Source organism: Podarcis bocagei, assembly GCF_964188305.1.
Source record: "Podarcis bocagei genome assembly, chromosome: 6".
Taxonomy (NCBI): domain Eukaryota; kingdom Metazoa; phylum Chordata; class Lepidosauria; order Squamata; family Lacertidae; genus Podarcis; species Podarcis bocagei.
Window position 1 is genome coordinate 65808599 of NC_138130.1, and position 26552 is coordinate 65835150.

General features: G+C 42.7%; 1 protein-coding gene and 1 long non-coding RNA gene across 6 annotated transcripts; one reads left to right on the forward strand and one right to left on the reverse strand.

The window, feature by feature from the left end:
• Nucleotides 1-390: 390 nt before the first annotated feature.
• Nucleotides 391-7853, reverse strand: LOC308590064. Of its 3 annotated transcripts, XR_014009666.1 has the most exons (4): nt 7771-7853; nt 6666-6715; nt 3048-3169; nt 391-1000 (listed from the first exon to the last, which is right to left on the reverse strand). It is a non-coding gene; the product is annotated as an uncharacterized lncRNA (long non-coding RNA). The 3 variants fall into 3 exon arrangements; XR_014009665.1 differs by lacking the exon at nt 6666-6715; XR_014009667.1 differs by lacking the exons at nt 391-1000; nt 3048-3169 and adding an exon at nt 3633-4839.
• On the forward strand, nt 6804-26552 carry GJA5 (gap junction protein alpha 5). 3 transcript variants are annotated; one of them, XM_081199688.1, is made up of 2 exons: nt 6804-7237; nt 22085-26552. In XM_081199688.1, exon 2 carries the CDS (start codon nt 22110-22112, stop codon nt 23217-23219), a length of 1110 nt encoding a protein of 369 aa, XP_081055814.1. In that variant the 5' UTR covers nt 6804-7237; nt 22085-22109; the 3' UTR covers nt 23220-26552. The 3 variants fall into 3 exon arrangements, with proteins under 3 accessions (XP_081055814.1, XP_081055815.1, XP_081055813.1); XM_081199689.1 differs by lacking the exon at nt 6804-7237 and adding an exon at nt 9218-9241; XM_081199687.1 differs by lacking the exon at nt 6804-7237 and adding an exon at nt 13219-13702.

Here is a 26552-nt window from a genome sequence, read left to right on the forward strand (position 1 = left end):
ACTTCTGAATGAATGTGAATTCCAGCTCCATTCCTCAAGCGCAAAGTAGCATTCTTGAGTTTTTAATGGAAGAAGAGACATGCTAAAAAGTTTTGCAAGTTATATAGTTAATGAAGAGCCAACATTTAGCAAACAACTTCAAGATCAGCACGCTATTCCAAGACATACCCACACCCACACACAAGACACACAGCACTGCTTACTATGAAAGTGCTCAGCAGTTTTACCAATTTGGGGACAAGTCAACAGGGCACATTGAGAGCCCTCCCCCAGCTGATAGGCCCAATAAAATAATCAAAAAATATGCATGAGATGTTCATTAGTGCCAAAGAATGGAACCATTTCCAAGATGTGCACGCACGCACGGACGCAGACACACACACAGTATGGTTGACTTAACAACTTTTTATTCCTATTTATTTAAATCAGAGGTATAAGTGGTAGCGTAGTGGCAAAATCAGATGCGCAGGGGCCCTTCACATTAACCATTGCCATGCCCCATCGCAGCCACACACCCTTACTGCCTTGTCTCCTTCTAAGATTACACAATAATCCTGTAATTATACAATAATAATAACTAGGGATGCATTGCAGCCATCAAAGCAGTTCTCCATGAGTGGCCTTTCAGTTAGATCTACAATTTCCTGTGCACATAAACAGGCCAATTAATCGGAGCGCCACAATATTTTATTTTGGAGTGACTTAAGCTGTGTTTCCCCTCAAAGCTCCATGGCATATAACGGACCTTGGGCACCCTACTCCTGAAACACCCCATGTTTCCAGTGTTCCTAAATGCTTAGCTTAGGATCCTTACAGGACAACTACTTCTTGGTGTTCTTCCCACACACCTTTTGCAGAGTGAACCTAGGAGCCAATCCTCTGTGGCTGACTCATCTGCTTCCGCTCTGATTGGCTTCAGTCAGCACAAGGGGTGAGAGGGCTTCCTTCTCAGTTGCTGAAAAGTCTACATTTCATGCTGATTGGATGGATCTGGAAGAAGCTGCAGAAATAGTAAGAGGTCAGCAAACCCCAACCCATTGACCATTGGGTGTAAGTATATGCTCTCATAGAAATTGTTGTTGTTGTTTAGTCTTTAGTCGTGTCCGACTCTTCGTGACCCCATGGACCAGAGCACGCCAGGCACTTCTGTCTTCCACTGCCTCCAGCAGATTGGTCAAACTCATGCTGGTAGCTTCGAGAACACTATCCAACCATCTCGTCCTCTGTCGTCCCCTTCTCCTTGTGCCCTCCATCTTTCCCAACATCAGGGTCTTTTCCAGGGAGTCTTCTCTTCTCATGAGGTGGCCAAAGTATTGGAGCCTCAGCTTCACGATCTGTCCTTCCAATGAGCACTCAGGGCTGTTTTCCTTCAGAATGGATAGGTTTGATCTTCTTGCAGACCATGGGACTCTCAAGAATCTCCTCCAGCACCATAATTCAAAATCATGGAAATTAGTCGGATTTAAAAGTGCTCATGGCCATCATATATCAATATACTCCTAGGTCATTCATCTGAAAGCTCAAGGAACAATTGCCAAATGCTAGTCAAATTATAATTCGTCATTTTTATTTTTATTTTAAAAACAACAACCCACATTTTAGAATCAATTTTCCTCCATGTCTGCCCTCTTTTCTTTTTGGATGTAGGGGGAAAACAAATACAGGCCTTTGAAAACAGTTTGAGGCATCACTTTTCAAGCTCCTCTCAAAAATCTTCCGCCTGCCTCTTAAACCATGTCTAATTTATGTTAACTGCCATTTCTGTTGTAAAATCCCGTGGTATACTTGGCATTATAACAAAGCTTGCAAATACTGGGTGCATTGTGCTAACCAGTCTTTGGTTCCCTTTGATTTTGGAAAAACCGTTTAATTTCTTTTTGCTTTACAATTATTTTGCTTTACAAAATAATTTTCCGAAAAGCTTTGCTTAGCCCATATGAGGATCACATGCAGGACTGATGCATCACTCTCAAATAGGCAGATACCTCAAATCATGCCTCAAGGCAGGCTCTGGGCTTTTCCTCACCCTCCTAATCTGTGAAAGTCACAATTTTATCCACCCTACCCATTCTGTTAACACTTCTTTTTGTTTAATAGTTTCTAACAGGCAAATCCTACTTTTCCCACAATCTCCCCTGTTGTTGATACTGGGGAGATTGTGATACGGATTGATACTGTTGATACCGATACTGTACACAGGAGTTGGATTGGGGGTGAGTGGGCTCAGATAGTGGCACAAATCCAACACCAAGTCATGCACTTGCCTAAGCGCATTAAGGATGCTTCCAGGCCATTTTCAGGTATGATTCAGTCATCCCTATCAAATTCAAATTGTACAATTAAAGCTGATTTGGAACAATAAACACACTTCCCACAATCCGGTCGTTTTACAATAAGGTAAGTGACAGGAAAATTCACTGGACGGTATGGGTAGCATTTGCTTGACAAAATGTCATTTACTCTCTCTGCGGACACTTCAGAACAAATGCTCAATTACAAAAAGCCAACATTGTTGAACCTCCTGCAAACTTTGTGCAAGCAAATCAGGATGAGTGCCCCATACGTAGGTTGACTGAAGGCAACCTAAGTTGCATGGACTTTAAGAACGCCTAACTCTCGCTTGGATTAAGGCCAGAATTAATGAATGGATTGTGTTGTGTTGTTCTGTGCTTTTGATGTGAGTGGTTTGGGGACATTTGAACACTGAAATGTGGCATTCAAATTCTAATAACAAATAAAAGAATATAGATGGAGAATTACTACATTATTATATCAATACAGATAGATGTACAGGTAGACATCACAAAATAATAGTAAATATTTGTATATTTCTGTAAATATATTTAAAGTTTTATAAATATAAATAATAAATATAAAGAACCCTCCTCTAAGTTGTAACCCAGAGAGGAACTGGATTGCTAAAAGCCTCCCTTAAGTATTGTGTGATAATGGCACACACACATACACAAACCACCCATTTTACATGAGCACATTTATGAGAACCATTAAATATATATATTTATGTCCCAAGTAGGAAAATTACCTACACTTTCCCTGGAACACCGGTCCAGTTACAGCAGGTGTATATGGCAAGCTCATTGGTCCCATTTTCTCCCCAGAAATATTTTTGTCCTGGCTCTGCTGAAACCTCTTCAGGACATGTCAAGGCCTGTGGTGAAAAGTAAATAGAGATACTTTTCATCACATGAGGTAAAGTATTAACATGATGCAAGCTCCAAGGAGCTGAGTTTAAAGGGCTGAAGGAGGTGAGAAGGAATGGCAGGATTCTGATGTGTCAATTACATATATCATATCTAATTCTGTACATTACCCAATCAGCTGTTACATGACATTTGGTTTTCACTCGGTTCACTTTCCTCTGCACCTTTTGTGGGGGAGGAAAATTAGCCAAAGAAAAAATTGGCAGGATGCCTGGATTCAAAACACAGGACTTAAAACATTCTCCAGAGGGAGAGAGTCCCCAGCAAAGTTTTAAATGGTCACAGAGTTAAGCAGTAGCGTAATGTGGGAATATAGATTGTTAGACCCCTTTTCATATCCCATTTAGTGTGCTTGCAGCACTTGCCCCCCTCTCTAACCCTCTGGCAATGAACAGACCACACACTGTTAAGTAAGTTTAAAAGCTTTACTTACTCAATCCAAAGGTGTGATTCATGCCTTATTCCTTGCAGCAGCAAAGAGAACACAGCTACAATACTCTTGGGTACAAAATACAGTAAGATAGTTTCAAACATGCAGACTCAGCTCGGAGCATGCTGGATCAGGCCAGTAGCCCATCGAGCCCAGCATTCTGTTCTCACAGTGCCCAGCCAGGCACCTGCAGGAGACCAGCAAGCAAGAGCACAGCACAAAAGTACTCTCTCCTCCTGGGGTTTCCAGCAACTGATACTCAGAAGCATTAATGCCACCAACTGTGGAGGCAGGGCACAGCCACCATCTTCTTCTAAAGCCTTCCAAGTTGGTGGCCATCACTGCTTCCTTTGGGAGCGAACTCCAGAGTTTTAATTATGTGTTGCATGAAGAAGTCCTGAATCTTCCAACATTCAGCGTTCCAACGTTCAGTCAAAGGCACAAAGAAGGGTCTGAGGGCAAGAAGTGAGAAATGGAGCCGTCGAGTCATCTGGGGCTTCAAGGATGGCTAGCAAAGCAAGCAGGTCAACCAACCAAACCATTCAAGAACACTGAAACAAAGCGCCCATCCCATCCTGAGGGAAAGTGTGAGTTTGCATAGCAGCCAGTGTGGTGTAGTGGTTAAGATCGGTGGACTCGTAATCTGGTGAACCGGGTTTGCGTCTCCGCTCCTCCACATGCAGCTGCTGGGTGACCTTGGGCCAGTCACACTTCTCTGAAGTCTCTCAGCCCCACTCACCTCACAGAGTGTTTGTTGTGGAGGAGGAAGGGAAAGGAGAATGTTAGCCGCTTTGAGACTCCTTCGGGTAGTGATAAAGCAGGATATCAAATCCAAACTCCTCCTCCTCCTCCTCTTCTTCTTCTTCTTCTTCTTCTTCATCTTCTTCATCTTCTTCTTCTTTGTGAACTTTCGTATCACAACTTTGTATCTTTGCTGCGCTTGATTGGATGGTGTTAAAATATAGGCACTCCATGTCTGTCTTGAAGCCCCAGGGACACATTACTCATTTAAGGGCACTTGGAGTGTGGCGATCTTTCTCGTCAGTAGTGGGGCTTGTGCCCGTTGGGACTGGCAGGGTCAAAGCATGTGCATGTGAAGGGAATCCTTGCTGACAACCATGCTCAACCTGCAGTCATTGGATGGCAAAGCTAGCTGGACAATGAGGTGTCAAGGGCAAGTTGAATGCCCTATGTGTGAGCAACACAAAAAAAGAGAGAGACATCAAGAATGTGAAACTAACATTTCCAAAATCCATTCATTGCAAGGAGTGGGCAGATACCAGATCACATGGGTGGGAAGGGGTTGGTGCCTCCATTCTAGTCAATACGACACTTAGGGACATCTAGTGGGCCCAAAATCAAGAGAGTTTGCTGATGATGATGACAGAGATGCAAAGTGAATGCCAATGATGCCAGGAACTGCTTTATGGCAGCAAAGGCCTGTATTTTTCTTATGCGTTCAGACAATTCCATTCACTTCCAATTGTCCCTCATCATCTAAACTGAATAATATTAATCTAGTGGAAGCTCTTGTTGCTCCTGGCACTCCTGGCTCTGGAGGCGATGTTCATTTATGTAGCAAATGGGCAGGCTGGCAGGTAGTCTCGAAAAAGACTCCTGCACCAGATGTTCCAGAAGCGAGCCCTGTAAGGTTTAGCATCCCAAAGTGCCGATGGCTTCTCAGCTGGCAGCTTTGTGGAAACAGCCATTTCCAGGACTCCCGTGATATACTCTGACTGGTAACAATTTCTTGAGGGCACAGCACTTTGGCGCAGTCTACTCACTGTCACAATAGACAGAACACCTGTTTACAAACAGGAGGTTCCCTTTTACACAAATCTGTCAATTTGCCAATGCAAAATCACAAATGGACGTTTCAGAAGTTCACTTGTGGAAGTTTTTGTTCAGTAATTTTTTTATTTAAAAAAATGTAATGGGGGATCATCTACAAATGAGGCATTTCCATAAACAGGGTTTAGGCACAATAAAAACATATACATCTTATTCATGTGTTCCACATCTAAACCCGTTAATATTTTCACTGGGTACCTTTATGCAACACACCATTGCAAGTTGTGCAAGACATATCTAGCAATAAAATCTGCTCTTGTCTAGGGTATCCCAGACCAATCATATAGCAAACAAATGGATGGGCAGAAGGTAGATTGGGATCAACTAGTAGATCTCCAAGTGATGTGCAGTAGATCAGCAAGCATTCTGGCTCCCAGTTGTTTAGCAAAAGGTGGCAGGACTGTGGGCTCCCTTCTGATAGTGAAAACAAATTCCTGGGTTTAGCATATTCTCAACACACCCTGTTCCTTAATTCTAGGAAAGTGTATCTGACTATGGTTGGTACATCTTGAGGTTTGAGTAAAAATCACCCTAAATTCAAGATGCCTAAAGTCTGCCCACCCCTGCTCTGAAGGTACCCCTTAGAGCCTCTTCTATAGTTCTTAAAATGGCCTTGGCCAAACTGGTGCCCTCCAGATGGTTTTGACTACAACTCCTGCCAGCCCCAGCTAGCCAGCACAGTTGGACTGGCTGGGGGTGATAAGAATCATAGTCCAAAACATCTGGAGGTCATCAGGTTGTCCAAGTTTGTCTTAAGATGTGGGAAGGCTGGCAAAGCTGGTGGCATCAGGGAATTGGGTTCCAAGCCTAGACTTAACATGGAATGACTCAAGTGGGGAAACATTGCAGGGACAGTAAGTATTAGGGAGAGTTGGACACTTGGGTCCAGAGGCAACAGGTTGGCTTCAGTGAAGTCATCCCATTGGCACAAGGACTTCTGCCTGCACAACAGGACTCCTTCTTCTTCTCCTCTCCCTTTGCTCTCCAACATACCCCCAACCTTTTTGGAGGTGGTTCCCCCAACCCCCTGGAGCAGGAGAGGGAGAAGAAGTCCAGTTCCACAGGCAGAAGTCCTTGTGCTAATGGAACAACTTTGTTGGATACAAGCCAATCCTTTCATAACCATAAACTCTAAAAAGCATAGCTTAACGATCAAATCTTACTTGCACTTTTAAGCTGCTGCTTCACTTCCATATCAGTCTACGATCTCGCTCTTTTAAAAAAAAATGACATAAGCTAGATTGATTTAGTCCAGTGAATTAAGTCTTTTAAACAAACAGTACGTCTATCTTTTCAGTCCAATTGACAACTCCATCGCAGACCCCAAGGGAGGAAACCAATAAACTTTTAGTTACTTTGCTATTGTTTTCCTAAAACAATTTGACTTCCTTTGCGATAGCCCCAGATTCCTTCATTAAAAATAGAGAGGCTGGAAGGCAGAGGAAGTGCTCGGCTAGAGCCAAGTCACTGCTTACAATAAAGCCTTCTTGGGACCACATTTATAACCCAATCCACCACGATGACTCTGTAGGAGCCCGACAGCTGCTGGGGGATGTCACACGGCACTCAGAAGCTAGGAGACCCTACAGCCTGCTTCCTTCAGGTTTTGGGGGAACCTCCTGGCAGCTGCCTGATAAGAAGACGTGCTGCTCTGACACTCTTCTGAGATTTGTTTATCCAATCTGAAGAGTCCTCAATCAGACAAGGATCCCTCCTGGATATACAAGCAGAGAAGGTATGTTCCTGCAAGTCCAAAGATCAACCCCAAAGCTAAATTATTAGTAGAAACCTCTTCATCCGTCTATTTTTGTGCCCCTACCTCTGTCTATCGAAAATCTGATAAAATGAATGGGGGGGGGAGTATATTTTGTAGGTCCTTTTTGGGGTCTTACACTGAAATTCTTTTGCTTAATGAGGTTTGAGCAGATTTTATTGATTCAAGATGATGTCCTGTGCAAATCACACATCATCCCAAATCACACTTTCTGCTCTGGGATGGTGGGTAGAAAGGAATTTCTCTCTGACTTGGTAGTAAGTCACAATGCATTTAGTGAAGTTTACATTCAACTGTGCACAGAATTGCAGCTTTAACTGAATGAATGTTGGCGGATAACAAGGGAAAAAAGCATAAAGAATGTGCAAAATAGCTACAAGTGCTGAATTGTTTTGCAATAGCTAATGCAAAGTTCACATCGGGGAAGTCCTTACTTTAGGAAATATAATTACCTTTGGTTTGCCACTTTGCAAACTAGAATTTTTGTTTCTTACCCATTATGCAAATAGGATGGTCTTATTTCCCCTTTTACCAGTTGTACCTCTGAGTGGACTGATTGCCTTGATTTCTTGTGGCTGTGGGAGAGGAAGGCTGTTAAGGTATATAAGTGGAGAATAATATGAAGATAATGACGACGAATCTAAAGTTATAGGATTTAATCTCCAGAAGTGATCTATGCAAAAGAATGCTTCTATTATCTCTATTTAGAATCAAATGCCTCAAACAGTTACTGGAGTATAAGCATGCATAAAATTAAATTAAAATGCTGCATAAGGTTCAATGCACATAAGTGGACAATCTGTGACAGTTGACATGCAGTAGTAGTTAGCATTTTTTGATGGCTGATGTGCAGAAGCTGTCATCACTTGACAGCATCTGAAATGCAGCAGCCGACAGGAAATTAGTGTTAAATATGACACTGGACAGGCTGTAGCAATCAATAGTTGATAGCATAGGTCACATGGAACAGAATATAGAAACTTTATTTTCATCATATTCGTTAATGAAATTGACCATACTCCTGAAAATTGAATGATGATCTCAGATATCATTTCTGAATTTCAGATGTCACCATTTGAGGTAAAATTTAAATTTTGAGTATTTCCCTGATTTTGACATTTTTTAAGTCAGAGCTGAGAGCTATGAAGGAAAGGCAATCAAAATTCACATTTTTAAAAAGAAAAATCTCTGTACAGTTGAATAGTTTAATTTTAATGCTTTCAGCCTCATAGACTTTGTGTTTACATCTGTCTTACAGAGCTTATCCTTAAACTAATCATTTTGTGCTAAAATACATTTGCGAGTGGGTTTGTTTTCTTTGAAAAAAATAAAAATCTGTATTTCTTCCTGGCTTCTAACTTCGGTTGAATGGGTGAAGAAACAGGAAAGAATTATGCATGCAAGCACATGGAAGGGCAAGCCCTTTGTGCACAATATCCTCAACTTAATTTGTTCATTTTAGCAAGACTCCCCACTTCTCAGTTCTCTCAGCTGTTCAGGTCAGCTGAGCTGTCCAGTAGGAAATCCCTTGGAGAACTTCAGGCTGATCCTGAACTACCCAGTCTAAGGGGTATAGAAGGCCAGAGATCATTTGTGTTTTCCAAATGTGGATAGCCTCATAGCTACTGCAGTCCTCAGCAATGAATAAAGTTCATTTTCAGTAGCGACAAACAGCTGTCTTATACCCACATGTTAAGGGGCCTCTCCAAACTGAGTGAATGAGTAGTAAAATGATCACAAAGTGATGCATGTCGGGGCAAAAAAATATAAATCTTTCTCTCTCTCTTTCTCTGATTTACACAATTTTCACATAAAATTCCATCACATACCATAATGGCCCATATATAACCCGCACTTTCCCCCCAAATTCCAATCGTGAAAAGTTTAAGTGTGGCTTATATTTGGGACCTTATTCAGCTGCTCATCGTCCCCCTGCCGCCAGCCCCTTCCACTCTCAAGACACAGGTAAGCAGCCACCGGTGCTCATCCGGTGCTGTGGAGAAGGGAGGGGAGAGTCTTGGGGGGGGGGATGGCTTACCTGAGTAGAATGTGTCCTTTTATTTAAAATGCATCTCTGGGTTATTTGTTGGGCCTGCCTGGTGCCCTTGGATAAAATGCTGTGTCCTTTTATTTAAAATGCACCTCTGGGTTATTTGTGGGAATTTGTTCATTCCCCCCCCCCAAATATATATATATATAGTCCGGCCCCCCACAAGGTCTGAGGGACAGTGGACCAGCCCCCTGCTGAAAAAGTTTGCTGACCCCTGATCTACTTGCATTGGTGTGCTTTTGAACTGCTAGGTTGGCAGAAGCTGGAACAGAGCAACGGGAGCTCACCCTGTCACACAAATTCGAACCGCCGACCTTCCGATCAGCAAGCCCAAGAGGCTCAGTGGTTTAGACCACAGCGCCACCCGCTCCCCTTCTAGCTCAGTACCATCTATAGACCAATTAGCGATGGCTTTCCATGGTTTCCGCCTTTCCTGGAGATCCCAGGGACTCAACCTTGAACCTTACACATGCAAAACATGTGACCCACCACTGAGCTCTGGCTCTTCCCCAAAGGTAGTGAATACCCTTTCTTCACACTTTCCCTTCCCTTAGTTCACTGCGCCAGCCACTTTCTTCCACTCATAGCTTACTCTTCAGAAAGGTAGAAAAATGGAGCAACAGACATCCCTCTCCTGCATGATTTATTTACTGTGAAAAGGAAGACAGCCCTGTTTTATCTGTGAATGGAGCAACGGCATGAATAGCAACATTGGAACACCTGTAGTTCGGTCCTCATTCTCAACCTCCTTATGTTTCCATGTCTCATATGGGCATAATAATACTTGCCTGCCTTACAGAGCTGTTGTAGGAAATGCTAAAGTAACGTATAGAAGGAAGAGTTTTGAGCACTAATGGAAAGTGCAATGTATTTATTGTTGTGCGGTATTATCAGTCTGTCTCACATGTCTGCTACCATTCCTGCAATCAGGACAGCATGTAAGGGAAGTTCCTATTTTGTCTTTGCAACAATCTTGACAGCTCTCTTTGTATAACAATCCTGTTTTCAGAGGTTCCAGAGACCTCCCTTTTGAACAAATAGTAAGAAACAGTATAAAGTTTCTTGGTCAATCTATGCTAAACCGCTTTGAGGTTGTTGTTGTTCTTACAATCAAACAGTGTTTGATTTTTTAATGAAATATATAAATAATACACTAATTGGCAGTAGCTCTTCAGGGTTTCAAGTACAGAACTCTCCCAGCCTTCCCTGGCAATGCCAGGGATTGAACCTGACGCTTTCTGCATGTAAGATGTTCTACCACTGCCATTCTCCAAGATATATATGTGTTCTTTACATTATAGAGCCTGGCCAGCAGATTCATCTCTCCCTTCCCTCCATCTCCCCCTGCCCTCCCCATAGCTCTTTCTATATTTAGGCCTTGGAATGTTTTTCTACAGTTGCTTCCCCAGTTCCCTGACTTTTTTGCAGGCTTCATCTTCTCCCCCCTACTCTCTTCTGAGGTTCTTGTTTTTTTCGGTTCAGTTCCTTCCCTTCTTCAGCTCAGCCCCATCTGGACCCTAGGCTTACCGTCTACTCCTTAGCCCATCTGCCTCCTGAAAACTCTCCACTTTCAGCTTTCTAAACTGCAATCTCCCCACCTAGGCCCTCCTGTCCAGCCCTAGGATGGACGAGAGCTTTCTCTAGCCAAACTGAAGCTGCAAGCTATTACTGTGAACTTTCCCCAAGACAGTTAGGATGTTTGTACATATTACATGACATCACCACGGTTTAGGCAATCTGCACCTAATGTGTCTCCTCCTTGCTGTCATCACATCATCATAAAATCCATTACAGGGGCTTTCTCTCTCCCTATAGCAATGACTGAACGGTCTGAGCCAGTCTATCAAACTAAATGTGTAGAATAATGCAATGAATGTTCATGCTTTGCTTTGCTGCTCTGCCTTTATCTGCAAGTCAAAAAGAGCTCATACTCTTGCATTATACATGGGCTTTTGAATAAACATGTGTCATGACTCCACAGGTTCTTCTCTGAGCCTAAAAACCAAATGCATATTTACCGTAAGTATTATTTGCATTTGTAAAAGACATCCTCCCTGAGACAATGCATTTCTTTCCTTGCCACAAAGGGACAAACTGCACATTGTTAACAATAGATATGGAGTAGGAGAGAGCTTCACAAGAAAGTTAGCTTTCTCCGGACAAATTGAAGCTGATCAAAAAGCGGAGAAGGTGCTTAACTCTTTTATCACCCACTGTTTTCCCCACTCCAGACTTTTCCCCATTAGCCTCTGCAATGGGGTCTCCAAGCATAAACACAGACTTGGAGTTTTGATAGTAAAAGATGCTTGGGGAGAGATCTGGAGCAGGAAATTGGCAGGTAGGGAAAGGGTAAAGTACCACACCATATTCCCTATTCCAAATCGCACAAACAAACCACAGCAAGAAAAAAAATATTCCAGTCTTTTTCTGCATATTGCCTAAAGATACTTTTTCACCATTCTACGACACAGACACCCTTTATACACACACACACACACACACACACACACACACACCTTTTAAGCACCACATTGATTGATTTGTGTAGATGTGTGTAAGAACCTGAGTGTAATTTCATAATGTCAGACATAGTTGAAGTGAAGACCATTTAAAAAATTCAGTGTTGCAATTCCAAGAGAATGCGGTGTGCAGGTTCGCAGTTGAGGAGTGCCAGTTGAGATGCATGGCTAATGTAGCTACAACTGGCCGTTTCACACAGCAACAATATTGCTTTCTTCCCCCAACCTCTCCCTTTCAGTGTTTTGCATTAAATAATACACCAATTTATTATGTTGTGAGCCATTTTATGCATATCTCACTGTTGGAAGCTGCCATATAAATACCTCCTTTATCCATGATTGTGGATGAGGAGGCCAATCTTGCTTGTATCACCGAGACCTGGGTGGATGAAGAGAGTGGAGTTGGTCCCACTCAGCTGTGCCCACCTGTGTACATGGTACAGCATCAGGCCAGACTTGAGGGTCAGAGAGGGGAAGTTGCTGTGGTCTATAGAAATTCTCTCTGTCTCTCCAGGCTCTCTATCCAGTCAGGTGGGGGAGGGATCTAGAGTGTGTGTTTCTGGTGTTGTGCAATCGGGACAGATTAGGGATTCTGCTGGTTTACCACTCACTTTGCTGCGGTCTTGGAGGCAATGTTGAGGACTCCCAGACTGCTGGTTCTAGGGGACTTCAACATCCACACTGAGGCGACTGGCTCTGGGGTGGCTCAGGACTTCATGGCTGCTGTGACGATCTCCTCTGGCTGCCTTCTCATTTTAGGCAGAGAACATAACACTCATAATAGCAGAACAATGTACGTTTTATTAGAAGCCACACATACGAGAATAACTTCAGACATACCCCTCACATTTACCACCCTGTGGGGAATATCTCACCATTTGAAAATTTGACAGACAGAACTGAAAAAGAGGACAGGGTGGGAGTCTCAAAGTCAACAAACGACAATATTTCATCCAAAATGGAGGGCATGCCACACACTGAGGGGAGACCTATGAAGTGTGGTTCACTCTTCCTAGCACACACCAAGCCTAAGTAAAACCTGTTTGCTACAGGTAACATCCCTCAGTTGACACTTTCATCTGTAACAAAGCTCTTGCTCTCCACTGAAGCTTTGATATTGATGCTGGGTCACTCTCTACGTTCTTCTCAATAGGCTGTTCGTGTTGCAAACATGATCCAGAACCCGCTCCTTCTATTTTTAACTTTTGACCCATGCACAAATGTTGATTTATGTGTATGCGTATTTCCTCTGCTCCCCCCCCCCCCCGCCAACCAGGCTTGCTGGAAAGTATTCTTGTCAGAATAAGGGAATCTCAGAACATTAGGAATTATGCTTTGATTGGCTGCGCTTTCCAGAATCAACAAGGGACAGCCTGCCTCCGCCCCTCAACCCTAACTCTTTCCCTTCTTCAGCGGGTAAAACTGCCTTCAGAGAGCTCTGGTTGCAGAAGGGGCATCACTGTTCCTGACTTTCAAGGAAAGCTTGATAGTGACCTGCTATTTGAAGAGCGCTTGGTGTGCAGCGCTTGTCTCTCGACAAGGGAGAAGAGCAAGAGTCAGCATCGCAGGCCTGCAGAGACAAGGGGAAGACCTCAGAGGAAAGCGGACAAGGGGTGGAGGAAACCTATAAAATGACTCCTTTTTCTAGAACAGTGACTAGGGGAGGGGTGAGAAAGACAAAAGGTGAGGAGGGAAGCGGGTATACATAGAGGAAGGAGATACAAAGGGGGTGTGAGAAACCACAGGTGAAGGAAAGGAGGAAAGAAAAAGCGGTGGGAAGATGGTTCAAAAGTCCATGGTAAGACTCTACACGGAGTAACAGAACGACGAGTCGTTTAAAGGCAAGAGGCCATTCAGGTGAGTAAAATGGTCAATGTGACAAACTGCGGGAAGCTCAGGGAGTAAGAATTTGGAACTGGTTTTCTTTAAATTTAAAACAAGCAGTAGTAAGAACCATCAGAAGGTGAGGCAGCCACCTTCTCTCTGTTCACAGAAAAAGGACGACATGTGCTGGGTTATTTATATACTTTTGGAGTATTTTTCCTTGTTTAATAGTGTCCATCTAATGTGAGAAAGTTCACATCCTTATGAATGCTGTCCTTGTTAGTTTTTATTACCTCCTAAACAGTAAGCCGTTTATGCTTTCCTGTTCAGCTTTTTCATATAACACTGATATCTGATAACCAAAGAAAGCTTTAATGTCTAGAGAGAGTTTGACGTTATTTAATTTAAACGGATTCTTGTTGCTGAGAAGGCTATCTGATAACTGCAGAAACCTATAACCACTAGAGATGAACTTTGCTGTCATATGGCTGGATTCTTCTTGCTAGATTTAGTTGGAAGCTTTACATTGTTTCTTTTTTGTATGTGCGCATTTTGTAGAATATTAGCTCTTCATTACATGCATAGTAAAACTGACAGCACTATCTTATACATACTCTACTCAGAAGCAGTCCCCTTGCATTAATTGGAGCTTACTCCCAGGTAAGTGTGCTGCTAAACAGCCTGATCTAAATAAGAATATTTTAGGGGTGGCTTCCAGGTCTGTTCTGACTTAACAAAGGCAGCCTCCAAGACAGCAGGAGATTGTTGACGAAGGAAAAACAAGGATGATTGAGGGTAATTATCCTTGCAAATTCCCCCCAAGGAAAGGGGGGAATGGGCTTCACTTGCAGTTTGTCTTGGTACCTGGCTCTTGCTCCGGCATGGAATGTGGGGGGCAGGGAGGCGCTGAGTATAAAAGCACTTTGCCTGGCAAAAACCCTCCAGCGCCACCATTAAGAAACAGAGGTTTGCCTGTTAATTAGAGCTTAATTGGACTAAAGTACAGGTGCATGCTAGAAGAGATGAGATCACAAACTGTGGAACAAACCAACTGCAAGGACTTTAAGGTGTGAACTTGAGATAAGACTTCATTTGGTGCAAAAGACGGTGGGGGGAGGCGAGCCTACGGTTTCTTTATTTAAAGTTTTCTTCTCTAAATTTATGATTCGGCAACCGTCCTCTGAACGGCCTAGGACCCTCGTACCTACGGGACCGCCTCTCCTGGTATGCCCCACAGAGAAACCTACGGTCTGCAAATAATAACACCCTCAAGGTCCCAGGCCTCAGAGAGGTTAGGCTGGCCTCAACTAGAGCCAGGGCCTTCTCGGCTGCGGCTCCAACCTGGTGGAACGCTCTGCCACAAGAGACCAGGGCCCTGCGGGACCTGACATCTTTCCGCAGGGCCTGCAAGACAGAGTTGTTCCGCCAGGCCTTTGGTCAGGGCGCAGCCTGACTCCCTCCTCTGGCAACCTGCACAGAATTTTGTTTAATCGGTTGCCATCAATTTGATTTTAACTAATTTTTATAATGAAAATTTTTAGAATGTGTTATTATTTGATTGTTTATTTGATTGTTGTTAGCCGCCCTGAGCCCGGCTTGGCTGGGGAGGGCGGGATATAAATAAAATTTATTATTATTATTATTATTATGTTAGTTCAAATTATATTTATACAAGCAAGTATGGAATAAATTGGATTATAAATATGGACTATAGCATCAAACGGAATTGTGTGTGTCGAAAAAGGAAAAAGGAAGGGAAGCTCTATTTTGCAAAAGATTTATTATGAAGACTTGGAGCTGACTTGTCCCCATCCTTTATTATTTATGAAGTGAATAAAATGATTACAGATGTAATTGAAATGAATAAGATTTTGGAAAGCAGGAGTAATGAAAATCATCAAACCATCAAATCTAGCTTGGGGGGGGGCTCTTTAGCTAAATTATATAATTCAGTATTTGAACAATTGATATTAACAATTGCATTATAAGTTGGGGTTTTTTTTTAATAATGAGGCTATTATTGGACTGTAATTGAAAACTAATAAAAATATTATATAAAAAGTATATTTTAGTGGGGGTGATAAAGTCTGACAATACACTAATTTTAGGGAGGGGAACCAAAAAAAAAAGTCACATGATTTGGAAGTAGAAGACAGGACAAGAGCTTTCTTCTAATTGCCATAACCTCTAGAAACCAACAAACTGTTCTGAGGCATTTTGACTTGAGACTATGTCCTACTTTATTTAATGGGAGTTAGAAGAACCTGTACATAGAATTAGAGATCAAGGGCTACCTATGGTTAGAGACAGATGAGTGGTCTTGCTAACAGAAGTTTCTTCTTTACTTGAGTTATAAGAATGCTGGAGCTGGCCTCATCACAGTCAGGGTGTTATGGGAAGATGAATAGACCAGAGAAACCAAATGCTCTTGGACCAAGCTGTGTTAGACCACCAAGTACAATTGCATTGTTATTCTTTTGAAGTGGTTATTACTAGAGGCAAGCTGTGCAAAACCAGCCAACTTGCCCATGATCTGAATTCAGCTGAAACAGCTCTTTAGATTTCCCACTTTTTAATTTATTTTTTGTTTGGAATTCCTCAATATCTCTGCCAATGAATTCCCATATGATGATTACCGTATTTTTCACTCTATAACACGCACCCGACCATAACACGCATGTAGTTTTTAGAGGAGGAAAATCCGTAGGCATGCCACCCGTAGGCATTCCCTCCATAACACGCACAGACATTTCCCCTTACTTTCTAGGAGGAAAAAAGTGAGTGTTATGGTGCAAAAAATACGGTATGTAGTGCATGCCCCATGTGAAACTAGATATCTGGTTTGTGAGTGTGTGTGATGTATTATCCCACTCCTATTTAATGTATCTATGTGTAGATATTTGCATGTCAGTCCATGTATGTTAGGTCTCTGGAAAAATCAAGGCCCTCTTTACCCTCAGCTATTCAGTAAGGGAAAATAAAAGTACCATTCCATCAGGAATGATCCCCAAATACTATCATCACAAACTTGTGCTTTCACTTGGAATGTGTCCAATTTCATTCCAGTTAACAGACCACAAGTACTAGAATTGTTCTGTGAGGTACATTAGGTAGTGGTAGGGTCACAACTGCTGTATGGCATTGAGCATTTGAACTCTTTCCCCTCAGCCTTTGTACAAAAACCTAACCAGCACATGGGAGGTGTTTGTTTGCATGTTTGTTTATTATTACATTTATACTCCGCCTTCCCTCCGTGGAGCTCAAGGTGGCCTGCATACTTCTCCTCCTCATTTTCTCCTCACAACAACCCTGTGAGGTAGGTTAGGCTGAGATTGAGCGGCTGGCCCAAGGTCACCCAGTGAGTTTCATGGCTGAGTGGGGATTCGAACCCTGGTCTCCCAGGTCCTAGTCCAGCACTCTAAACACTACACCACACTGGCTCTCAACTGCACATGCTTGATCAGGCTATTTCATGCTTGGTACTCAACATTTTACGTTGCACCAGAGGCTGCAGCAGCAGAGGAGTATGTTTGCCTGTCCAGATATGGTGGTGGTGGTGGTGATGCAGCCCATCTGGCAGGGTTGCCCCAGTCACTCGAGGCAGCTTCCAACAAATTAAAACACAGTAAGACATCAAACGTTTTAAACTTCCCTATAGAGGGCTGCTTTCAGATGTCTTTGAAAAATCAGATAGTTGTTTCTTTCCTTGCTTATGGTTCTAGCACAAATAATATTACATGGCTCCTCTTTGTAGCAGTCTCTACATTAGCAAATTCTGGGTGATGCACTATATATAAAACCAATCAGACACCAAACTGAACAGTCTCAGCTGCCCCTGTGTCTTCTCTCTGGATTTTCCAATGGTGAGACAATTCCTAAGGGTTCAAAGTTCAGAATGGTGAGATTCTGAATCCACAGTCTCTTGGGAACTATGCAAAGTATTCTCACTGTTGCAAGCAAGTTATGCATTATTTTTATCACATACATTTTATTTTATCCCTGTACTTTGCCCTTGGGAATGTCAGTACTCGGTTGGAAGGAATCTGAAGCATACCAGCATAGGCAATCATTCCTCTTCCAGCTCCTTTCTCTTTGGCCTGTAGGCTGATTTCACATACCCTCCTCCACTGTCCTTGTCTCCTTTGTGTCATCACGGCACTTGAAAGAAATAGAACGGATGAGCAGTTACGGGAGCAGTGGGGATCGAGAACAGACCAAAAGATCTCATCAGAGAACCAAAAAGAAAAAGAAAAAGTAGTATATTGATTTCCCCTCCTTTTAAAAGGAGACTTTAAAAAATAAAAAGCCCCAATATTTAAATATTGAGTGAATATCTACTGAAAAAACAAAACTGCTCAAAAATGTGTTTGATTAATTTGCTCCCATAAAAATTAAAAACCCAGCCCCCTCTGGATTGTGTTATGTTTCCCCTTTCTAGCTAATTTGTATGTAGGTTAGAATGTGGACATATTGTCACATGTTTGACAATGGACAGAAACATCTGTCCATTTGTCTACTAGAACAGGTGTGGGAGAAAGGAAGGTCAGGATCTATTGGTAGATTGCTGGATAATTTGCAATGTAAGGATTTCCTGTCTCCCAGTCACAAGTTACAATACCTTACCTACCCCACCCTAAATTAGGTAGTTAGAATCCCTGATCTGTAGTGAACTAGATTTATACTTACGTATATACAGGCCATTGCACTCATAGGTAATTTACCTGGCCTCTTGAGCCACTGTTTTGCACCCAAACCACGAGCTCCAATTGATGAATCTTGAGGTTCTAGTAAAAAAGATAAACTAAAAACCATTGATTCAGCAAGCCAGCGAACACACGGTGCCTTAAAAACTCACACAGAAGTTATGGCAGAAGCTTTTGTGAACTAAAGCCCACTGTGATGCATGGAGTGTTACCCGCAGTTAGATATTCTCTCTCATACACACATACACACACGTACATGAAAAGAGACTGGAAGGGGGTAGAGTAAACAGTGGAGCCAAGCGCCATGGAATTCAAGAAATACAGCTTGTGATGCATCTGTGCAAAATTCAGGTGTTCCATATAACGCTGAGAAAGCTGTATGATGTCCTTCTTTAGACCAGTATCATGCTAAGTTTTTGCTACGAGGCATTTATCCATGTTGTTCCCTGCGTCTCCTTAAATAAACAAATAAAAGCAACCTCCCTTTTACTGACTGCACCACAATACAGCCTCAAAAATGAAGCTGTAGTCTTCTCTTTCCACCGCACTCAGACTATGTCAATACAGTATTTCTTAATCTTCCTGGGTTCATCCGTATTATTTGGCTGTCCTCGCTGGCGTATCCAACACCTCCCAATTTAGTACCAGACATAAGATTTACATGCTTTGTTACATGCCAGTTCAATCAGCTTTGAACTCGCTGATAAAGATACGAAGTAAAACACCCATCTGTGCAGCAGCATTCAGCACACTCACACCCAAGGTATGATAACGCCACTTAGCATTATCCTTTGCTTGCAGTCCTTCAACTCAGTATATTCACAGCATTCATAAACATGGAGGGAAGCTTTTGGAGTATACTTTCCAATTCAATTGTTTTACAATAATCTCTGTGGTTTCAGAGAGCAATGTGTAGCAAAACAACAGAGATTCTTACAGCACTTTAATGATGAGTCAGAACACTCTCTGAAATTTCAGAGCATCTCAGAGACAACTAGCCTCTTTTTCCCCTCTCCCTTTGTAGTGTGAGTTCTAGATTGATTATTGTTAAGTATCTCGTTTATTTGGTACAGTTTTAAAAAGCAGCAACATAATGTTGAATGCTGCATTGATTTTAGATTGCCCTGCTGTAAGTCATCCCTGAGAGTCACTTTTTATTTTAATTAAAATGTATGTGTCTATTTGAGAGATTTATGTCCCACTTTGGGGCAGAAGCTCTCAAGGCACTTACAAAAACAATTTCACACTGGAGAAACCTTTTCTTGATACTTCAAAGTTTAAAGGCACTAGGCAAAGTTGCCTTGGGATAAATTTCTAGCATGGGTGCCAACACAGTAAAAGCCCTTTCAGTGGTCAACTTCAAATATGAAATTATTCTTCCATGAGGTTCATCCCACAGTGTGGCCATAATGCAGCCTTTTGCAGCCTTGGGTCCCCATATGTTGTTGGACTACAAGTCCCATCATCCCTGCCCGCTGGTCCTGCTAGCTAGGGATGATGGGAGTTGTAGTCCAACAACATATGTGGACCAAAGGATGAGAATGGTTGTCATAATGTTTAAAAGCTCAGCACTGCATAGGTGTGGCCATTTGTGCAAGTCCTTCATATATGATCGTAGCTGAACCAGAATCAGGAACCAACACAATTGGCCCTGATTGCACCGTGCCATACCATTAAATGTTACAACCACACCATGGGATGAAGCTACGGAAAAACTATTCCAAAGCCACTGCTATAACATCTAAAAGGCACCAAAAGCAAACGGCATCAATGTTTTCCTTTTGAACAGACATCCTTGTTAAAGAATATCCATACTAGATGGGCTTAGCTTCGAGCATTCCTTTTGTGCAGTGAATATCTTAATTTCACCCATCACAACTTCAGCACCCATCACAATAAGCATTTGACAGAGAAGGGCCTGAAGGCAGACTCAGATAGGCCCTTTTCCCCATTGCAAGGGGATTTCATTTCCTAGTAGAGATCTATGTGGAAAGGGTCTATGTGGAAAGGGTCCAAAAGTCAAGTTTCCCAAACTTATATTGGCCATACAGATTTTCATTCAAATTTGCACCAGCCAACAGACTTCCATGTACCATATGGTAGGGAAACGGCCATGCATTTAAAAAAATACATTTAATCACTAGCAGGGCTAACAGTCTTTGGTCACCTTTCTTGTGGGAAAACATAGTGCTAGCTGTTGAGGTCTGCTATTTATATCCCTGCAGATCCAATTTTAGCTAGGCCTCCAAGCTTTCTGTGTGTGTGTGTTTTAAGTGAAGGATTCTTGGCCTCCCCGCAGCAAATAACAGAAGTTCATACAAAGAGAGTTCTCTGAAGCAGAAGCTTACATGGCTGGAATGGCCTGCCCACCTCGTAACAGGGAGTTCTTTAAACTGCTTCGCTATTCTTTGCTTGTCAAGGACGCTGCTTTGTCTGGAGCAAAGAGTAATGGAGTACGGTGTCTCTGTCTTCCCTCTCATTCAGTTCATGTGATACCACAAGCAAAAGGAAGTTATGGCCATGAAAACAAGGAAGGGAAAACTTCCCTCCTCTGAAAGAAAGTAACAAAAGGTTTTTATAGCTGGGTGATCTCAAAGAAACAGTGCCATAGGGATGTCGACCGCAACATCCAGATGTGTAGACACCCGCTCTCAAATGAACAGCATTCGCTCACTCAAAGTTGTGTTCTGCTGCCCAGCTTACAATGGGACTGTTTTGAGGAAGGGAAATAGATACGCAAGTAGAGGCGTGGTGAATGGAAACACTGGAGAGTTTGGCTACTAGGTTAAATGAGGTCATCACACAGTGAGTTCATGGTAGACAGGCAATGGGTGTATGACCAAAGACTTAGGCATGAGTGGTCCCATGCAAGGTGGCTGAGAGTACTTGTGATATGCTTACAGGGGTGTTTTGATGTATAAAAGAAGCAGAACTGCAAGCTTTAGGCTGCAATCCACTGCCTACTTTTTTTGGGAGTACTCCCTCCTGGATTCAATGTGACTTGTTTCTAAGTAGACGTGTTTAGGATTATGATATTGTCAATCAATTTCTTTGCTAGATTAAACAACTAAAACAACACAGTGGGGCAAAATATGAATTGGTGATGCTGAGACCAAGTGACACATTTTTCAACTTTCCAGAAGTACTTTGACTTAGTCATCCTACTTCAGTATAGTACAGTGGTACCTCGGGTTAAGTACTTAATTCGTTCCGGAGGTCCGTTCTTAACCTGAAACTGTTCTTAACCTGAAGCACCACTTTAGCTAATGGGGCCTCCTGCTGCTGCCGCACCACCAGAGCATGATTTCTGTTCTCATCCTGAAGTGAAGTTCTTAACCTGAGGTACTATTTCTGCGTTAGAGGAGTCCATAACCTGAAGCGTATGTAACCCGAGGTACCACTGTACTATAATGAAGTGGTATAATGCTTTATCTACAAAAAAAGGTTGCCTTTATCTGCTTCCACAGTTGCTTTTGTGGCAGTTTTGGAGCCTTTCAAATGCCACTCTATCTACAGAGGAAGTACTATTTATTGGCAATTATTTCTCTTCCATTGCATTTGCATTTGCATTTTTAAAAATGGTGTTATATCTTATAACATTGTACACTGCCCTGATATGAGATGATATGGAAGTACAGAAGTACTTTTTTGCATAAATAAGATTATTTCAGTAAGACACACACACTCTCTCTCTCCTCTCTCTCTCCCTCAGAGACCAGTCTCTCTGCTGAGCCAAAATGGGTGACTGGAGCTTCCTAGGAGAATTCCTGGAGGAAGTCCACAAGCATTCCACAGTGGTGGGGAAAGTCTGGCTGACCGTGCTCTTTATCTTCCGGATGCTTGTCCTGGGCACAGCCGCAGAGTCTTCGTGGGGAGATGAACAGTCCGACTTCATGTGTGACACCCGGCAACCAGGTTGTGAGAATGTCTGCTACGACAAAGCTTTCCCCATCTCCCACATCAGGTACTGGGTCCTTCAGATCATCTTTGTCTCCACCCCTTCCCTGCTGTACATGGGACATGCAATGCACACAGTGCGCATGGAGGAGAAGAGGAAGCTAAAGGAGGCCAAAGAAGCGTCGACAGCAATTCAGAGCAAGGGAGATTCTTTCCACCAGCAGGAGTACCAAGCGCCCGAGAAGGCGGAGCTGTCCTGCTGGGATGAGCCAAGTGGGAGGATCATTCTTCAAGGCACTTTGTTGAACACCTACGTCTGCAGCATTTTAATCCGTACCACCATGGAGGTAGCATTCATCATTGGGCAGTACATGCTGTATGGAATCTTCCTTGAGACGCTCTATATCTGTCAACGGAAGCCTTGCCCCCATCCAGTCAACTGCTACGTCTCTCGGCCGACTGAGAAGAACATCTTTATCATTTTCATGCTGGCCGTAGCAGCACTCTCCCTGTTCTTAAGCCTGGCTGAACTATATCACTTGGGATGGAAGAAAGCCAAGCAGAAGTTCTCCCCTTCTTACAAACGCAGCCCCAGCCCAGTCACTAGCAAACTGGAAACAGACCCCCAAGCAAAGATGAGCCAAAGCTGTACCCCTCCTCCAGATTTTAATCAGTGTTTGGCCAACCCTGGTGGAAAATTTATCAGTCCCTTCAGCAACAAAATGGCCTCTCAGCAGAACACTGCCAATTTTGCAACGGAGAGGGTTCACAACCAAGACGACGCAGACAGGGAAGCGCCATTTATCCAAGTTAACTATTCTCAGGCTTCGGAGGCCGCCAACAGCTCCACACCCACCCTGGTTCCCAATGGCTACTTCCACGACAAACGTAGGCTCAGCAAAACCAGCCGCGCCAGCAGTAAGGCTCGCTCTGATGACCTGTCCGTGTGAATTGTGTTCTGTGGGGGCAACAGGAAGGGAAGACTCTCTGATGTGACAAAAACTTGCAGTGTAGATTTTGAAACCCTGGCAGTCTGGGGTCCAGTCAGCCAGTTCAACTCATTAAGTGAATGGCCTGGCATATTGCAAAAAGTTTATGTCAAAGCTTATTTCATTATTTGAGTTTGTTAACATACAGTCAGAAAGGAGAGTGATCTATTTCAAAACAAATACTAAAGTAAGCTTTGGTTACTAGAGAGAGGACTGAAGCTGATGTATACTTTGAGTAGATATCACTCTACACTTAAACCAGTATATTCATTCTGATTTTTCCAAAGAATGCAGGAGTGATAATAATAAAAATAATCATTTTATTATTTATACCCTGCCCATCTGGCTGGGTTTCCCCAGCCACTCTGGGCGGCTCCCAACAGAACACTAAAAACAGAATAAAACTTCAAACATTAAAAACTTCCCTAAACAGGGCTGCCTTCAGATGTCTTCTAGAAGTCAGATAGTTGTTTATTTCCTCAACATCTAATGGGAGGGCGTTCCACAGGGCAGGTGCCACTATCGAGAAGGTGACATCTTTAGTGGAAGTCCCAAGCCCTTTCATAAATCCCTATATCACTATAAATCCCTGGATTTCTTGATTGGATTTATGATGGTTTCAATTTGCAGTGGCTTCAGTTGCTATTTTGGACAAATCCCTAAACTAGCAGACCCTAACACTCTGCTTTAATAGGGAGGTGCCATTGATTTTTAATAGGGAGGTGCCATTGATTATGATATCCACTATTTCTCTCCTCTCAGATAAAGCAGAGACACTGACTTGCTGAGCTAAACCTTTACTTCCCAGATGAGGCTGGTTTCTTATATGCAGCACTGACCTGATGACTATGGGCCTCTGCTCTTCCACTTCTCCACTTCCCTTCTAGCATCATTTTCAGACATTTTGCAAGCACACCATGGGGCAGCTTCCCTTTTCCTGGAAAAGTGAAAAATAAAGTGGTTTTTCCTTCTCATCTTTCCACTGGACCCCACATACTATTCCAGCTTGCCCTACTTATGCCAAGTAAATGTGCAATGAATTCTACTTGAATTTTTGATATGTCTGTATATAACTACTTTAGAATTTGAATAGCCTCCTAGATAAAGACTAGCTCTGTATGACAGTAACTGAATAGACTTATTAGAGTTGTTTCAACAGAAATATTTACTCAATGGAAACAATATTTCCCATGGAAAATAATACTTCAATGAGAAACGTGAAGAAATAATGCTTTATTTCTAATAATGAGAAATAATACTTTAATGAGAAGCAACCCAGTGTGGGGAAGCACATTCATATTTTGTAGTTTTTTAAAATTTTGTACTCTTTTTAATCCATTCTTACTTTTAAATTTAGCGGTGATGTGTGTGTTTGTTTGTTTTTTTAAAAAAAAATGATCAGGCAAGAATACACTCAGGATCAAAAGTAGAGAATGCAAAGGTTAAGAGGACCATTCCAACTAGAATGGCCTCTTGTATGCACAAAGGAGAGGAAATGTTTCACCAAGAAACAGGAGCCAAGAGGGTGTGAATTCGTGTAAAATTTGTGTATGTTAATTTATAGAGAGATGCAAATTTAGAACTGATTCCTTTAATTGGTAGTAGTACACTTTGGGTTCATTCACACTTCTGCTTGTCCCATGCCTAGGAAGCACAGGTCCAAGAGGTTTTCTCATGCTCTCTAGATACTGGTCCGAGCAATTTTCCATTTGCCCCGAGAAAACCCGCTCTTCACCACTGAATTGGAGCAAGCATCAATCTACAGAAAACCCAATTGATGTTTGCTCTAATTCAGCGGTAGAGAGCAGGACAAACAGAAGTGTGGACCAGAGCTACATCTCACCTTAGTGGGGAAGTCTGTGTGCCTGCTCGGTTTTCTGTTCAAATGTTAACTATCACAGCCACCTTCAAGGCACCTGCTCTCCCTTCTTTTGGTTTTTTAGCTTTAAACTGGACTTGGATCCAGTGGTGGTGGTGGTGGGTCAACACTGAAAATGGTAGGGTAAAGGCAGGGAGCCCCTCAGTAGGAGGAGCCAGAGCCAATGACAGGCAGAGTCAACTAAATCTAGTCTTGTCCCCATGCTCCTCCCTGCTGAGTTCTACAAGGGCAACACTGAGCCTAAGACGAAAGAAGCTGACAGGAATGGTCACCCCCTGGACTGGATATAAGTAAGAAGGCTAGCCCCATTTACTCTAATGAACCAACCTCCACTGCTTCGACCAGGCAGGCCTTCAAATAGAAGGTTGTCCTCTGGCAGACCTTCATACAGATGACTATTCTCAGTGAAGTAGGATACATGGCCACCAGAATTTCAACATCATTTCTAGAGAGCTCTAAACCATTTCTGTACTCAATTAGCTGAGCAGGAAGCACTGGCAGAAGCAGATGAAAACTAGAAAAGCCACATAGTTTTGGCAGCTGGAGGAGGAGGGCAAGGGAATCATGAGGCACCCACCTTACAGGTGCAGCGGTCAGGAATCAGGCCCAAGCAATTTCTAGAGCCTCTAGCACTGTTGAAAGTCTAATCAGAGCTACAGGAAATTAACTTCTCATGAGTTAATTAGAATGATATGTTTCCTTATAGCTTCTCCTAGGTTTCCTGGAGTAGTTGTGTCTGGTCTTCATGCTCTATGAGTGACCAGGACCAGTTTCATACACTTGGGACGCCAAAGGCCCCTGAGGATCCTCACAAGACCTATAAACATGATTCACTCATGCAAAGCCTTCACTGTCTTGCAAGTTCACTTCAACTTTGCCCTCACGTGACCGCTTAAGAGTGGGAATATTATCTACTGATGGCGTGTCAAGTGTGGCTGACACTTATTCCTAAAGAAACTAGAAAAATACTCAGTTGCATCCCACACCAACACCTTACAGTTTAGACTAGATGCTCAAGATAGCAAACACTACTAACCTTGTGAACTGCTCAGATGACACCCAGGAATAAGGGGGATCAGTTTATCACAAAATTCAGATAAGGGAATTTTTGTCATCCTTTCAGGAGGATCTAGTTTCCAAATAGTAATGTGTTCTGCTGCCCTTTCAAAACCATGTGTTTACTGAATTAATGTTGCATCCCACCACCTTATATTGAGCAGAGAGAACAAGCGCAAGGATGTATTTGTGATAGGAGGGTGGATGAGAAACAAAATCCTATGCTTAATTGACATTTGCTTCCTTTATGGCCCCTGATTTCTCCATATTTCAAGAAGGAGGGTGGGAAGATGCATGTTCTCTTTTAAAGAAGTTTCAAAACTATGCTTTGTTTTGTCCTAATAAAGTTTGGACTACAA